The 16686-nt window shown below is 33.1% G+C and overlaps 1 protein-coding gene across 2 annotated transcripts in view; it reads right to left on the bottom strand.

The window, feature by feature from the left end:
* The window catches only part of GRID2 (glutamate ionotropic receptor delta type subunit 2), a 1459902-nt gene that overhangs the window by 278848 nt on the left and 1164368 nt on the right, over window positions 1-16686 (bottom strand). For both annotated transcript variants that reach the window (XM_003257534.3, XM_030819132.1), the window contains one exon: window positions 6274-6586. In XM_003257534.3, coding sequence (XP_003257582.1) covers window positions 6274-6586 — 313 coding nt within the window. The remainder of the gene's footprint in view (window positions 1-6273; window positions 6587-16686) is intronic.

The raw sequence follows: 16686 nt of genomic DNA, 5'->3' as shown, positions 1-16686 counted from the left end.
AGGAGATGTATGTAGACATGGAGATAAGGGAGGACATAAAATGACAACAAAACTTGTATAAAATTGGTCTCTCATTCGTGCATTTTACAGCCTAATTCACAAGCTCTTAATGTTCTAGCCAAACAGATGTACTGAGTTTATCTCTATAATGGACCATACTGCTTTTGCACAGTTGGATTCCCTGAGCTATTTTTCCAGAATGCTTTGAAGTTACAGATTTTTTAAAATGTCAGGATTAGTAAACAACTCACATATATTTAACATTTTTCTGTTTTTAGCTGTCCCTGAACTCTTTTTTAGAAATCTGTCTGATAACACATAAAATGCCTCTTTATCCCTATTCAATCTGGTATAGTGGCTCAATGAAGACTGCAGTTCTGAAATAACAGCTGTACTTCCTCTTAAAAGACTATATTTTTATTGGAAATATCATCAGTTCCAACTCAATTGCCTACATATGGACATTGTCATTGATTGATTCTCTTTTTCATAGGGTTTATAAGCCTTTTCTTAATTTATTTTTAATCAGAGCATAAAGATGCTCTCAGTATCTTTTAATGAATTCACCTTTTCATTGTTAGCAAGTGGAAGAATAACAGCTTTTCAAAGATGAAGTAGCTAATCATATGTGATTCAGCATTATCTGTCATTATAAATTTGTATAAATGTACAATCAACCTACAGGCTGTGCAACTCATTTAAGGGAGCAGTGGGATAGAAAGGTATTTAACATATTTATAGCTTCTGTTATCTGTTGCATGTTTATAGAACTAGAAAAGCATGTTAACCATATGGGTAATTCTATTTATCTTTTTTTCCTGGGTGTGCTCCAAAACTTATTGAAATTTGGTCACTTGGAGGAAGAATTCAGAAAGCCAGTCCATAAGCATGTCAACATCTTCACAAATGAGGCTTCAACCAAGAGGATGCCTTACTAATAAACTTCTCTTAGCTTCTTACAACAACTCAGTGGGGACATTACAAATAAATTTCTTTTTGCTTCAGTGAGTTTTAAGTCATTTGTGGATAATTTTAGTGTTTTATTTGAGACTATAATTTAATAAACAAAATATTGCAGTTAACCTCCATGCTTTATTTAGTTAAGTATTTAGCATCCATTCATTAAATTTATCAATATGAATTTATTAAATGCCTAACATGTGCAAGGCACTTAACTATAAGCAAAGAGACTACACAGAGTAAATAGTACACTATCTTATATTCAAAGGACGCAGGTGGAGGCATGTTTAAAAAAAGGAATTACACTATGATTGATAAGTACTATGACAAATACATCTTGAGGAGTATAGAAGATGGTTCTCAATCCCAGGAAAGACTTCTTGAAAGTAGAGAAATAAAAGCAAAAAATTGTTCAATGAGAACTCATGGACACAGGAAGGGGAACATCACACTCCGGGGACTGTTGTGGGTTGAGGGGGGCGGAGGAACAGCATTAGGAGATATACCTAATGCTAAATGACGAGTTAATGGGTGCAGCAAACCAACACAGCACATGGATACATATGTAACAAACCTGCACATTGTGCACATGTGCCCTAAAACCTAAAGTATAATAATAAAATAAAATAAAAATAAAAAAAGCAGAAAATTAGAGGATGAATAGGAACTTGCTGTATAAAGAGGGTGGGAGTAGAGTCTAATCAGGTTGGTAACAAAGGCACTCCAGGAATTGGAAAGAGCAGATAAAAAGGTGAAGAGGTAGGAAAGAGTCTTGTCTTATGGTCAGGGACAAAAACCAGTTTGGAGTAACTGGGCAATTAAATGTGAGGCACAAATGGTAAGAGATGACAGGAGCCAGGTAATGGAATATTGTTTATGCTCTGAAGAACTCAGACTTCTAAACTGTGGGCATTGGGAAGCCAAGAAAATATCTGCATAATGGGAATTATGTATTTATCTTTCCATGGCATGGATAACTTGGGTATATGTGCAAGTATGTGAATTGTATATTTGCAGGAGGCAACACTGGAAGAAGAAAGACTTATGAGACTCCTATAGTTCAGGTGAAAAATGAGGTAGCCTCAATCTGGTTGACAATCTAGGCTAATCTTTCTAGATAAGAAGAGATTTCCACTTCTAGAAATATTTAGTAGGTAAAATTGACAGGACTTGATTATGGTTGGATATGAGAAAGAGGAAGAAATGAAAAGTATTTTCAGAGTTTCTAACATGAGTCTGAATGGTTGGTGGTGGATCAGCTGGAATAGAGAATGTGAGAGTCTAAGAAGGTTCAAATTCTAAAATGAATTCCATTTTTGGCATGTTCAAATTTATGGTGCCTCTGGTATAGTCAGAGAGTTGCCTAGGTAACAGTTGAACATACAAATCTGAAGTTCAAGAATAGATGATGTAGATCTGGGAGTCATCAGCATATTGGCGGTTGTTGAAACCATGCACTGAAAAATTGAATAAACTGGAAAAGTAAGATGAAAACAGAAGTTAATTATATCTAGGTATATCACCTCCTATTTCTGGTCAGTGCTCATGTCTATCAACATCCTTGTCATCCTTCCTTATTTATTCACAATTTTGACACATGGCTCAACTTCTTTTTCTCCAGTCTAATCCAAGCCATCATTATAGCTGGTTCACCTAACCCTTTACTCTCTCAGTTCCTTGATCAGCTTTGAAGTCCTTCACCAACTCTTAACATCTGGAATTTGTATCCACATACCTACAACATGTTCTCCTCTCTTACATTGCAAAAAAAAAAATTAGGCTTAGATGTCCTATTTTATAAATACAGGCTCCAAACTCATTTGTAATTATGTTTTCACTCTTTATCTGTAATCTTATTGAGACCTCTACTACTCTCTCCTACTACTAACTACTCTATCTTTTTTTTTTTTTTTTTTTTTTTTTTTTTTTTTTTTTTTTTTTTTTTTTTTTTGAGATGGAGTTTCACTCTTGTCACCGCGGCTGGAATGCAATGGCATGATCTTGGCTCACTGCAACCTCCGCCTCCTGGGTTCAAGCAATTCTCCAGCCTCAGCCTCCTGAGTAGCTGGGATTACAGGCGCCCACCACCACGCCTGGCTAATTTTTTGTATTTTTAGTAGAAATAGTGTTTCACCATGTTGGCCAGGCTGGTCTCGAACTCCTGACCTCAGGTGATCCGCCCGCCTTGGCCTCCCAAAGTGCTGGCATGTGCCACCATGCCAGGCCTACTCTATCAATTTCTACTCTTACTCTTCATTACATTCGCATTCTTGGTCCTTCTATTTATAGTTGCTCCATGTACCCCATGATCTACTATTTCAATCATTACCTACATCAAAATGATCTACAATCATTTGTCTTGTTATCTCTTTTTTACATATGCCTAACATGAGTCTGAATGGTTGGTGGTGGATCAGCTGGAATAGAGAATGTGAGAGTCTAAGAAGGTTCAAATTCTAAAACGAATTCCATTTTTGGCATGTTCAAATTTATGGTGCCTCTGGTATAGTCAGAGAGTTGCCTAGGTAACAGTTGGACATACAAATCTGAAGTTCAAGAATAGATGAATTTATTTATTTAGTAAACACTTATGTGACAGTTATGTAAGTTATATCTAAGAACTTCACAATTTTAGCCATCTATTAATAAATTCTCATTAAAACCCATGAGGTGGGTACATCCAGGATGTCCTCTGCAAGAGGAATTCACACCATCACACAAGTTTATGACTCCCAACCTGGAACATAAAATTCTTCTTTAATTGGGATACTCTCTGGGGAGAAACCAACTACCATGCTGTGAGAAAGTCAAACTATCCCATGCAGAGTGACCTCATGGAGAGGCCCATGTGGAGAAAAAGCTGAGGCCACTAGCTCACAGACCGCATCAACTACCAGACATGTGAGTGAAATGAATAAACCTTTGGATGATTTTAGCCTCTGGCCTCTGAATTGTCTAGCTGAAACCTCAGACTTCATAGGGCAAGGACAAGCCTTTTTTGCTTCAATAATAAATTTATTGTTAAATCCAACAAAAACCTTTCAAGCCTTAATTTCATTTGATTCTTTGAAATGTTTAACACAGTCAACCAAAAGTATACTACTAGCTGCTCTGATTTTCACTTGTGCATTTATAGTCACTCCTTATCAGGCACCACTGAGTGCTCCTCTACCCATTCCTCTCCTTAGAGCTCTGTCCTAGGCTTTGTATGGGCCAGTGGTCCTCAATCAGGAGTTTGCAATTAAGAGCAACTACTCAGTGTGATCTCATTAACTCCCATGTCTCCAAAATTTCCTACATTCCAATATCTCCTAAATATATATTAAGTCCAGATGTCTCTTCTGTGCATCTGACAAATATATCAAACCACTAAGCACACATTAGTAATACTCTTTTGGATGTTTCACAGATAGCTCAAACTCAATGTGCAGCAGAATGAATGTATCATCCTTCCTGTCATATCTGCTTTTTCTGTTTTATTTTTTCAGTAAATGAGATCAACATCCAATATACATAATTTCCTATTCAAAAACCTAGGATAAAACTTTATCTCCTTTTTTCCTTCAGTACTGACCCCCACACCACTCTATAGGTAATCAAAGCCTATTGATTCCGTTTCATCAATACTCTCCTCTTGACTCCCAAAGCTACCTTACCTTTGAGCAAGCCACATCAACTCTTGGCTCAGTTATTGTAATAGTCTTCTAATTTGTCTCACTTTTCACATTGCCTTTTTTCAACCTATTCTCCACATTATAACCAGAATATTTCTAGAGTAAAATTTGAATCTGTATTTTCCAGTTTATTATCTTTAAATATCTGATCATTTCAAAGATCAGTTCAAACTCCTTATAATAACAAATGCAGCTTCATCCTCATCTTTACTAGATCCTCTCTCCTTGGACTATCTTAATTTCTCTCTCACTTCTTGGTCTGAAATTCAGTCCTAACCATTTATGTCTCCTTTTCTCCATTTATCTTCTTCAAGAAGCTCTTTCCATAGTTAACTCTGTCTCTCTGTATAAAGTGTTACTTTAAAAAGCCTTCTCTGTGACATTAACATATATTAAGCGCTTCTACACCTATGATCTCCTAACAGTCTATGCTTATCCTATCACAGAACTTTCTACCCACGACTGTAATCCTGTGTTTGCATGTTTGTGTCTCATTAGACTTCTGTTGTGGCGCAATGATGGCAAAGACCCTTTTGCTCACCATCATACACTCAGTGCTTAGCAAAGTTCTAGTTAGTGTGGATTAAATATTTACTGAGTTAATTATTAATGAATGAACTAAAAGTGTCTGTGAAAAACATACAGTAACAGGTAAGCTTAGAGCCCTGGATATGGGAAGGTGGAGGGAAAAGCATGCTTACCAAAGGTTTAAGGGCTAGATTAGAAGTTAGTAAGTCAGATGAAGGTTCTAGACTAATCTTTGATTAAATTAGAATAGAAAAATGAAGTTAAATGGAAGGTCCAACAGAAAATAGGAATAAAAAGTAAGATGTTATTGACAGTTGTAAATATTAGCACAAAAGTATAATGTCTCGATTGTAGCAAACATCTCTCCTCTTCAATATATGTGTGGAGCTTGCAAGAGACTATCAATTTTCTTACTATTTCATTCTCTATGAGGCAATAGTCTCAAGTAAGGAATGCAATAAATATTATTCTATTTTGAAACAGTGAGAGCCAAATAATTAATCAGACAAGTTTAAAGAGTTGGGCAGATTGGATATTAAATAACAGAGCAATGACATTCTTTAGAAAATAGTGAAATTGTAAGTTAAATCACCAGTAAATATTACATATCAAAGTAAAAGATAAAACATAAAATTTCTCATCAGTCTCAAATTAACCAAAGTCTTTTCAATGTCAATATTTTTAATGCATGAAATAATGTCTCTGAACAAAGAACAAGTCCTAACATTCCTTACATATGTAAATAATTAAATAGTACCTTCTCTGGTAATAAGTAATTTCATCCTTGTAAGGCTATTTCTCAGAAAGTCAGAGTTTGGAGAGGAAAATCTGATCTTGATGTTTTCTGTGAGCTTTACCTTTGACATTCACTTTTGCCTTTGTTGATGAAATTAAACTTACATCAAAAGACAATGAACCACTATTGCTGGAAACCTGGCGTGTCTGAGATCCACTAGGAGGGAGTAGAAAATGTTCTTTTCTGAGCATTTCTGAGGACCCTTTAGAACACTTATTGATGTCAGATACAGAACCTTATTAACTGAATACATGGCTTTGGAAACATCACATTCTATTTTTTTTTTAAATACTAGAATGTACTTTTGCTCCTTACCTTGTTGTACAAAAGATCCATACACAAACCACATGGAGTTGTAGAGAGTAGTAGACGTCATTGATCCCATTTGTAATCGCGGGGGATTAAGCCAGTTCAAGAGGTAGACCAGTAGACCCACCAGAAGGACTGTGCCAGCAATGCAAGCCCATAGAGAGAGATCAAATGGTGCAAGACAGGCAAACATATCCACTGTCTTTTCAGCCCTTCGAAGTAGTACCCCCACTGAGTAGTCCATGTAACGTGTTGTAAAGTCCACCACATTTTCACGATCTGGAGTGATGGTTAAAGCAGAAATCCCTATGTCGGCTCTCTGAGAAATTGAAAGAGAAAGGAATACATTAACAGTTTGAAAGACAATTTCATTTGTGCCACTTCAGCTTGCCTTGAGGAAAAAAAAATAGATGCCTCAGGCAATATAAATCTTTTTATATAAACTGAAACACTGCAAAGACTTCTTACAGAAGAGCCATGTGTGAATTTTGCATGTCTTACTGAAAATCTTGCCCCACTAGAGTCAGACAAATTACCTTGTTCATATTATCAGCGCATGTAAAATCAGTGAAGCATATTTCAGACACAGATAACACAGGGAGAAAATGGTCTTTTTTCATGGGTTATTTTATCAAAGCCATCATTAATAGTAAAGGAAAAGCTTATACTGGAGAATCCTTTCCAGGAACATGTTCCCAAGATATTCAATATGTTCTTAACATGTAAATTATTAAGTAGGCTATTTAGAAACTTCAACATGGCATTTTACCATTGGTTTATATTCCTCTTCATAGAAATTTATATTATTGGGCTCTAAACAGATTTGTTAGGGTTTTTATAGCACTAAGGTATCATATGCCAAAGGTCACTACTATGATTGTATTGTATAAACTTCAGAAATATTTTAATGAACAATTAATGTTTAAGGAAAGAGAATTCTTCTTGGAGTAATAATCCCTTTTTAAGGTGTTTTCTTAGATTCTCAGTGATAGCACTCTTAACTACAGCATTTACTATTTATTTAAAACCTAACAGAATCTCAGTAAAGCAGAGGGTAGACAACTTCACATTTAAACTGCATAATATGATAATACATATTTAAATATCTAAAAGATGTGTCTTTTTTGAAATAATGATCTTCAGCTGTGATTAAAGCTGCAGGATTTCCCTTCCAGACAAACACAAACACTAGTAAATTATTTTTTGAACATTTTCTTGTATTTTCTTTTTAATTGTTTCAGGAAAGAAGATAAAACTTGTGTTTATAGCTTTTGGGAACAAAAACCAAGAAAGATATGAAAAGTAACATGCCTAGTAGAATGCTAAACCAACTTGGATGAATCTAGTCTCAAAGTAATAATGCTTTTAAAAATATTCTAGCTAAAGTTAAGCAGTGTGGGTATGTGTTTGTATGTCTGTGTGTACCGAGTTCATATATATTTGCTGCTAGGCCCCGTGCTAAGTATTTAAGTATTTTTTTTTTTACTTAGTCCTTACAATGAACTATGAATTATGTGTTTTCCTCTCCATTTCATAAGTGGAGAAACTAAACCTTAGAAGTTTAAGTAACTTGTTCAGATCTCGGTTAGTAAGTACAGAAGTCAGATATTAAAGCTATGTTTTTCTTATTCCGAAGCCTGTGCTCATAATCATTTTACCATATTGCAGCTATCATTCATTTTCCAAATGAACCATATAGTAGGCACTCAGGGTAATTGGTTCTAGGAAATTTTTTATATTAAAAGAGTGTGAAATTTTGCTGTTTGTACTATTTACATTATAACAAGACCATATTAGTATATGTACCATGGATCTACAATTATTAACTGAATGGTATTAAACTTAATAACACTATATGAAAATGAACTTGCAGAAAAATATTGCTTTCAAACTCATATATTTATTTAATTTTTATAGCAAGATATTGGGAATTGGGTCTTTTCAGATGGAAAATCTAACCTGGATGTTTAACTCCCTTGTCCTGTCTTTTCTGAGCTTTAGTTTAATCTATTCGTGAAATGAATGTAATTGTTCAGTTTCATTATTGTGAGCTGACTCATTTATCTTGATTTTAATGATGAATAAATAACTCTCTAAGATTCAATTAGGTGCTCAGAAGATGCATTTACTTTTTCAGGCCATTAAAGTACTATGGATCAGTAATTTACTAATTGATCACCAGTGACTCAAAGCATTTAATGACTCAACCAAAGTCAGAAAATTCCACCTGAGGAGGAATTTACTGACAACATGTTGATAATATTTATAAAATGTTCATAAATATTTTTCTAATAAATAATTATATGTTTTACTTTTAAATGATTATAAATTGGAATTTTTACTGATTTTAATAATGGATACTTCAAAATATCACAAAGTGAATTTTTAGAATAGAATAAAAATATCTAAAGTTTTTTATTTACGAAAAGGGAGCTGATTATTTGTATGTGCTAAAGTATTTATTAAATTTAACAATTACTTGTCATATATCTATAAACAAATTCCGAAATTCTGGTCTATTTTCAACACTTGGTTATTCTATTTTCAAGGAGAAATTTCTAGCCTCCCTATGGGAGGCGTATCAGAATCATATAATGGACTTTTTCTAACAAATACACACACACACACACACACTCTCTCTCTCTCTCTCTTTTTCTCTCTCTTTCCTGTCTTTGAGTTTTGTATAGTCCTTCCTAAAGAGGTGCTTCACTCCATCCTTCAGAATCAATGATACGGCAGAACACTGTAATGGATAATGAGTATGTGGTAGTCCTTTCTTATATTAGAGGTGCTGCACTGAAGCAAAATTTATAAAAAGGCCAAGCAAGGACAGAAAACCAAACACCGCATGTTCTCATTCATAGGCGGGAATTGAACAATGAGAACACATGGACACAGGAAGGGGAACATCACACACTGGGGCCTGTTGTAAGGTGTGGGGAGGGGGGAGGGACAGCATTAGGAGATAAACCTAATGTTAAATGACGAGTTACTGGGTGCAGCACACCAACATGGCACATGTATACATATGTAATTAACCTGCACGTTGTGCACATGTACCCCAAAACTTAAAGTATAATAAAAAAAAGGCCAAGGACCACTAATTCAGAAAGACAGTTCTAAAACTTCCTAAATATCAATAAACAACATAACCAGAAATAATCAAAGATAATTATTTATTCTTACCCTTCTTAGGTTTTTATTTATTTGGTCAACTCACTTGTCCACTTTTTACAATGACTTGTCACATCTTTAATCCTACTGTTATTATATAGAGAACATAGAAGATGTGAGATTAAAAATCATACTTATTTCTACGTTCCAACCTATAGCCCATACCCAGTCTACTGTATTTATCTGCTTCCACAATACAGGAGCTGTCCCCTTTCCTAAGGCTAACCTTCCATCAGTAAATGTATCAGCCGCTCTCTATTTCAGATACTTAAGTTCCTGTCTCATGCATTCAACATCATCCTATTAACTACATTTCCCATTAAAAGATTCTTTGTTTCTTGTTAAAATGAAATCAAAGAGATTGAGCCCTTCCCTCTACCCTCTGGTTACTCCACGTTACCACATTTTCTCTCCATTTTTATATATCCCAGTCACTCTGAGAAAACTCTTTTTTCCCCATATTGTTGGATACCCTATTCCTCATGGAAAAAGTACTTCTTAATTATTGTATTGTTGAACGTAGTGGATATACTTCAAAGCTCATCTGATCAGGTCTCTTGACATTTAGCATTGATGATTTCTCCCTCCATCACAACTTTCCCTTGAATTTCATGACATAACATACACCTCTTTCTCAGTTCCTTTTTCAAGCTCATGTTAGCAGTTCTCTGGACTTGGGCCTACATCCTTTTCTCATTTGAGCTCTTCTGCCTAGGCAATTCCATCTGTGTTCATTACTGCTATTGTCCCCATCTACACACGATTAACAAATGTATTATTTCTAGATGTGTATCTGAGCTCTGGGGTCTAGACTGATTTATTCAACTACATAATTGACATTTCTACTAAATGACTTAAAAATACCTCAAGTTTAACATTTAACATGGCCAACATCATACTTATGATATTCAACCAGTACTCTTCCAACATCTCTTGTTTTATGAATGGTGTCTTTTTACATAAGTCGTAAAACTTGCTAGCTTCATTATCTTCTCCAGCCTATGCCCCCTATCAAATCTATCACTATTGATTTTACCTCCTGAGAATCCTAATATCCATTCATTTCTCTACTATTTCCAGCTTTCATTGTTTTCCTAGGCTCCAGCTCCTTGTAAGACTACCTGAAATCTACCTTTCTTCCTCTTCGATCTCCCTATTGTAGCCAAAGTAGTCTTTCTGTAGAGCAAATCTGATCCTATCTACTGCCACACTTTAAAAATTTTCAATGAATTTGCATGGCTCTTAGGAGAAAGATTAAAAACATGGTCTACACACCTTTAGGTAGGCTATCCCCAGCCTGCTTCAACATATTCATACTGTACCATTTTCCCTTCCAGCAGTTCTTCCTGATGCATGGTCTTTGTACATGCTATTCCCACAGTCTGGATTGACCCTCCTGAAACTTCAAGTAAACACTCATTTATATCTATATGTCAGCTTGATTTTCATTTTCGCAGGGAAGCTATCCACTATCTCTTTGATTGGAACAATAATTATTGTTTACACTATCAGAAGTTTACATCCCTCTCTTTCCTAGCCATTATGACAGCTGTAATCTTACATATGTTCATATGATCTTTCCAATAATGTTTGACTCCTCCACTAGGCCATAAGCTCCATGAAAGCAAGGATTGTGACTTTTAAAAAAATTACATATCACATTTTCTGGCATAAAATTCATGGTCAATAAATACTTGCTATGAATATATAAATAAATAAAGATGGAGCCCCTACTAAACTTACATTACCTAATTATTATAAATCTCTTCCATCTTTTTCTCCACATTCCCAACAGAGAGAGGTATTTAAATTATAAAAAGAAAATGGCAATATGAAAATTGACTGGTTGTTAGCAATGATAAAAGATTAATATCCTGAATAATTATGTCAATAATTAAAGTAAGGTTCTTGATTTATCAGTATATTCATGCTTACATTATTTGCAAATAGCTGAGATAATTAGGCATCTACTATAGTAAATTCAATATATTACAAAATATTATATGTCAAATATTTAATGTAAAATGATTATTTTAATTTTGATTAGGACTAGCACTAAAACTGGAATATAAATATATTTTTAAAATTATTTTAATTATATAGTCATAATATTTTCCTTGAGAGAAGATACAAGATTTGCATTCTCTCAAGTCATGAAAAGGAGATGGATGGATGATACAATGGAGCATGACTAATAGGCAATATAATCACTGAATCTTAGAAGCTTAGAGAAATTGAAATACATTTACTCTAAATTTAATCTGAAATAAATGATTATATGTAACAACTAAAGATCTAATTTATTCTTGAATATAATGCTAAGAACATTATATTGGTAAGATTAATAGTATGCATTTAGTTAGTGCTTACTATATACCAAGTGTCATGTGTTTTACATACATTATTTTAACATTACACCAGTCCAATTGCTTTTCCTAAGATGAAAAATTTGCATTTGAAATATTCTAATTATCATAAAACTTTGATTTTATAATGAATTAATACCTGCTTCCCTGTACTCTTTATTAGATGTCTTAGTTTTGTCATCCATACATTATGTTATCAATCTAAATAGATCTGCCCTATGACATGGTTCAAACTTTTTCCAAAGATATGATTTTCTATCCCTCAAAATACTTGTCATTCTCCTGTGAACACAGTCTAAATAATCAGTTTCCTCAACTGATATAAATTATATACATTTTAAATAAAATTGGAGGCTGAATCATTTTTATTAGGTGGTTTTTAATACAGTCTTATGCTAAATTTAAGGTCAAATAAAATTTTAAAAATATTTTTAAAATAAACACTATCAAACTAGTAGCCCACATAGTCTTATGCAATTGAAGCAAATGTTAGATTTTATATTTGTCTCTTTAATTTCATTCTTTGGTTCTTTTGCATTTTTCGCCTCTACTGTAATCTATACTTCTCATTCATTATGTCAACTTTATTTTACCAGGTTTGAGCCATTCAGAAGTTTGAGAAGCAAGCCTTTAATTCTTCATTCACATTACTAGTAAAGTATTGATGAAACATACATTGGCAAGTTCAAAGTATGGCAATATGCCTCTAAAGTTCTATGCACTTTGATGATAGCTCACTAGTTAACACTTTGGATATGGCTTTTCAATCACCTATAAATATTCCTTACTATGCTGCCATCAAGCCACGTTTGTCTATAGGGTTTAAAGTGCTTTGTAAAACGCATTATTGAACTCAAAATACATATTTAATCAGATATTCATTTGATCCTGAATAGCTAATGCTATCAAAAACATGAACTGCTGTTTTAATCACCTAAAACACATCTGATTAATAATCCATTCTGTAATTTAATCTGAGAATAAAATCAAACTCACTGCTCTATCAGAATGAAAATTTTATTTCTGGTTTTGAATATGACAGTTTCAAACTAAATATCACCTCTGTTTTTCATGTTTTGTACATATTGCTTGTAGTAATTCACATATTACTCAGGAAATGCTTTCATTTCAAATTTAAATATTTTCTGCAGAAAGCAGAAGGAAAATAGTTACTGAAGAGTTTTGGCACACATTTCACAAGTACTAGGTCTACTTCTGCCTATCTAACTTACTAAACTATTTGTTTCCTTCTCTTGCTCTTCAAGAGAATAAATTTTTGTAAATATTTGAAATTTCTTGATAGTTTTCTTAAATATTATTTGATTTTATTTGGCCTTTAAATAATATTACATTGTAAAGATTCCAGGTTTGCTTGGGAGAAAGTAAGGATTGAAGAAATGCTAAAGGAAGGAAGAAAGGGTGGAAGAAAAAGGGAAGGGGGAAAAATAGGAGGGAGACGGAGAAGAAGGAAGGAAAGAAGAAAAGAAGGAAGGAAGGAAGGAAGGTAGAAGGGAAAGGAAGGGGAGGGGAGGGGAGGGGAGGGACGGGAAGGACGAGGGGCAAGACTACTAATTACGCCTTTAAGTATTCTTTACAGATTCTGATATATAGTATTTTTCTTACCACTAATTTTAAAGATAATTTTTGTTTCTTTTTCTCTTTTCTACAGTTGTTTAACATGATGATTTCTTAATTTCAGGTGAAAAGTCTTCTCTTACTATTCTTCTAAATTTCTAGTTTTATTGTATTTTGATGAGGGAACACTATTTGTAATAAAGTACTTAAATGGAACTTAATAGTGTTTTCTTTGAGGCCAATCAATATGTGATTGACTTTTGTCAATGTTCCACGTATGCTTGAGAAAATGGCATATTATGAGGGTGTAGTGTTTGATCCATATCCCAAAAATGTATCTTATTTAATCTATTCTTTATGTTATTTATTATTGTGTAGATTTTGTTATATTTACTGTGTTTTTCTATGTAGCACGTTTTCTTTGGTATGTTTTTGTTTTACTATCTAGAAAGATTTGCACTTTTATTATAGTTTTTAACCTCAATATTTAAAAATTTTATAATGCCTTTACTCCTTTTTTCCAGTTAACGTTTTGAAAATTTTAAATAAAATCTGTTACTTCCACTTATTCCCTAAAGTGCATTACGATATCCTATTTTCCCCTACTTTCCCCTTTTCCTTTGATTTTTTAATATCATTCTTTCATTTTTAGAACATATGATGATTTCATATTATTATCTAATCCATGTCTCCAACTTTGCTTACTATTAGATATTTTGCCAAAGATTCTCCTTTTATCTTTTGGTTGAATGAAGCTCATTCTGTAATAAACCCTGTTTGGTAATACTTTACTATATTCTAATATGCTGGTGGATTAAATATGAAAGGACATTTAAGATTTTTGGATATTCATATCCAAAAGAATTTTGTAAAAGAATTCAATTATCACTTAATAAGTATTTTTATTACCACTACTAAAGTGATATTGAATGTTTTTTCTTTTTTTGTATGTGATTTCATTTTCAGCCATTCTTTTGGGAATTACTCTAGCTCTTCAGAATTAATTGGGTAACTTTTACGAAATGTCTTAATCATTTGGCCTATTCTTTCCTGAAATGAAGAAAACAGGCAGGATATAACATTATTAATTTGTTCATAAACAAATTACATTTTTTGTCATATTGGAATATATTTAATTGTCTTCTATTTCTTCTTGGGTCAATTTTAATGATGAGATGTTTTCCTTGATAATAATTCATGTCATATGTTTCGTTCAAATAATTAGGATAAAGTTGTACTTACTGTTCCATCATGCTTGTGAAAATTTTTCTTAATTTAATCACAAAAAAATGTGGTGTACACATTTTTTGATACTTTTATTTATGCATTTCATTTTCCAAAACCAGACATTCCCAAGGCTTGTTTTTGTTTTACATCTTTTCAAAGAACTGTTTTTTCCCTTCAATTAACCCTATTGATTTATGGATTCTAAAATACAGATTTTAATGCATTTTAACTTAAACTTTAATGGCTTCATATTTTGTTTATTGAGTTGAAGGCTTGATTCATTATTTTAATTTAGTAATTAAGTAGAGTTTAAAGATGAACATGTTTCTGTAAGCAAAGTTTTAAAAACAATTTACATATAGTGCTTTTGTTATCATTATTTTCTAAATAGTCTATACTTTTAGTTTTTATTTCCTCTTTGCTCTAGGAACAATGTATGAGAGTTTTTGCTCATTTGCTGTTTTTACTTCCAAGTGGTTTGAGATTTTGTCTTTGTTTAAAACGTTATTCATCTTAATTTTTTTGTATTTTAATCTGGTAATTTGTTAGGTATTACTTATGTTGTATACAAATTTTGGAGTTGGGGGCACATAATATATTATCAATTTTTGTAATTAACCTATGGGTCTTCACTGTCTATAGGACACAAATTTATATAAAATATATATTAATTGTACTATTTATATTATATTTAATAAAGTTGTAAAATGTTATCCTTTCAGTCTTCTCTATCAAAACTCACCTGTTGATGGTCCATAATTCATAAGTAACTTACGGATGTGTTTATGTCCAACCACAGTTTTAAAATACTTCAGCCAGAATTCAAAATTAGTAGAGTCTACATAAAAATTCAAACTTACAATTTCATGTGAAAATTGTTGAAGTCTGTTTCAAGCAAAACTTGTTGAATCTGAGAGACAGTGCCCCCTTGGAAAGTTCATGAGATCTTCAATTCACTTTAGCTCTCGCAATTCAAGCACATTGTGTGCATAGGTACTATATCCAACTTTACTTTTATATCTTAACAGCCTGATCTCTATTAGGTATTTGAATTTATTATCCTTCATTTTCTCTCTTGGTTTATTAGTCTAACTTATCAGTATGGCAGATTACATAAGATAGCCACAAAGCTCTTCCTATTCTGGTATTCCTGCCCCTTTGCAAGGTACTGTTCAGCTCTTCCAACAATTGGTGCAGTCTATTTCCCTATCCTTTAACTCTGGGATTAACCAGGGACTTGCTTTGGTCAATGGAAGAGAAGCAATGTGATACAAACAGAGCATTGGCATCTATCTTGCTGTGCCAGGAACCCTGGATCACCATGTGAATGAGTCCTAATTTGCTTGCTGAAGAGTGAGAAGCCATGCAGAAGACAATAGAAATGCTGCTACTGAGCCACAACAGCAACTTGGCAATGAAATATTATGCTTCCTGCTGAGCTCATACTCTGCTCTTTTCTGCATTTTGTACCCTTCCAAATTAGGACAATTAATGGATTTTTTCAGGGTCATGTGAAAAACAGCAATTTCTTAGGTGTGTGCTTTTTTGAAATCTGCCAATTCCTGGTTCAGGGAGGGTACCCTTACTTAATTTAGAGTACTGTTGTAAAATTTCCTCTAATTTTCTATTTATTTGTCATATCATATGAGATCTAAAAAGTGGAAGGTAAAGGTAGATGCTTATGTTTTCTTCAACATCTTAAGTAAATAGATATTTCAAAAATTTTAAAAATTTCTTTAATGGAATCATTTTAAAATATCTTCCAAGCTCAGTAGAGACATGGGAAAATAAATATTTTGATGGGGCTTACACATGATAAGTCAGTGAATATTATTTTCAAGTACTTATAATGTTATTCATTTCCCAAGTTTTAGGTATTAAAAATGTGGGAAAAGGAATTTTCTAACTTGGATTCCCAGTGAAGTGCAGTAATATAAATTATGTTAGAGTATTTAGCTGAACATGGAAGTTGGGCCAATATAAAAACAAAACACAAAAGTGAAACTTTTATATAACACAGAAAGGCTAATAAGTTCATTTATAAAACATAGGGAAGCAAAACTAAGATGAAAAATAA

The sequence above is a fragment of the Nomascus leucogenys genome, chromosome 9 (genome assembly GCF_006542625.1).
Source record: "Nomascus leucogenys isolate Asia chromosome 9, Asia_NLE_v1, whole genome shotgun sequence".
Classification (NCBI taxonomy): domain Eukaryota; kingdom Metazoa; phylum Chordata; class Mammalia; order Primates; family Hylobatidae; genus Nomascus; species Nomascus leucogenys.
The sequence above is the reverse complement of the archived record's forward strand: the minus strand, read 5'-3'. Positions and strand labels throughout refer to the sequence as shown.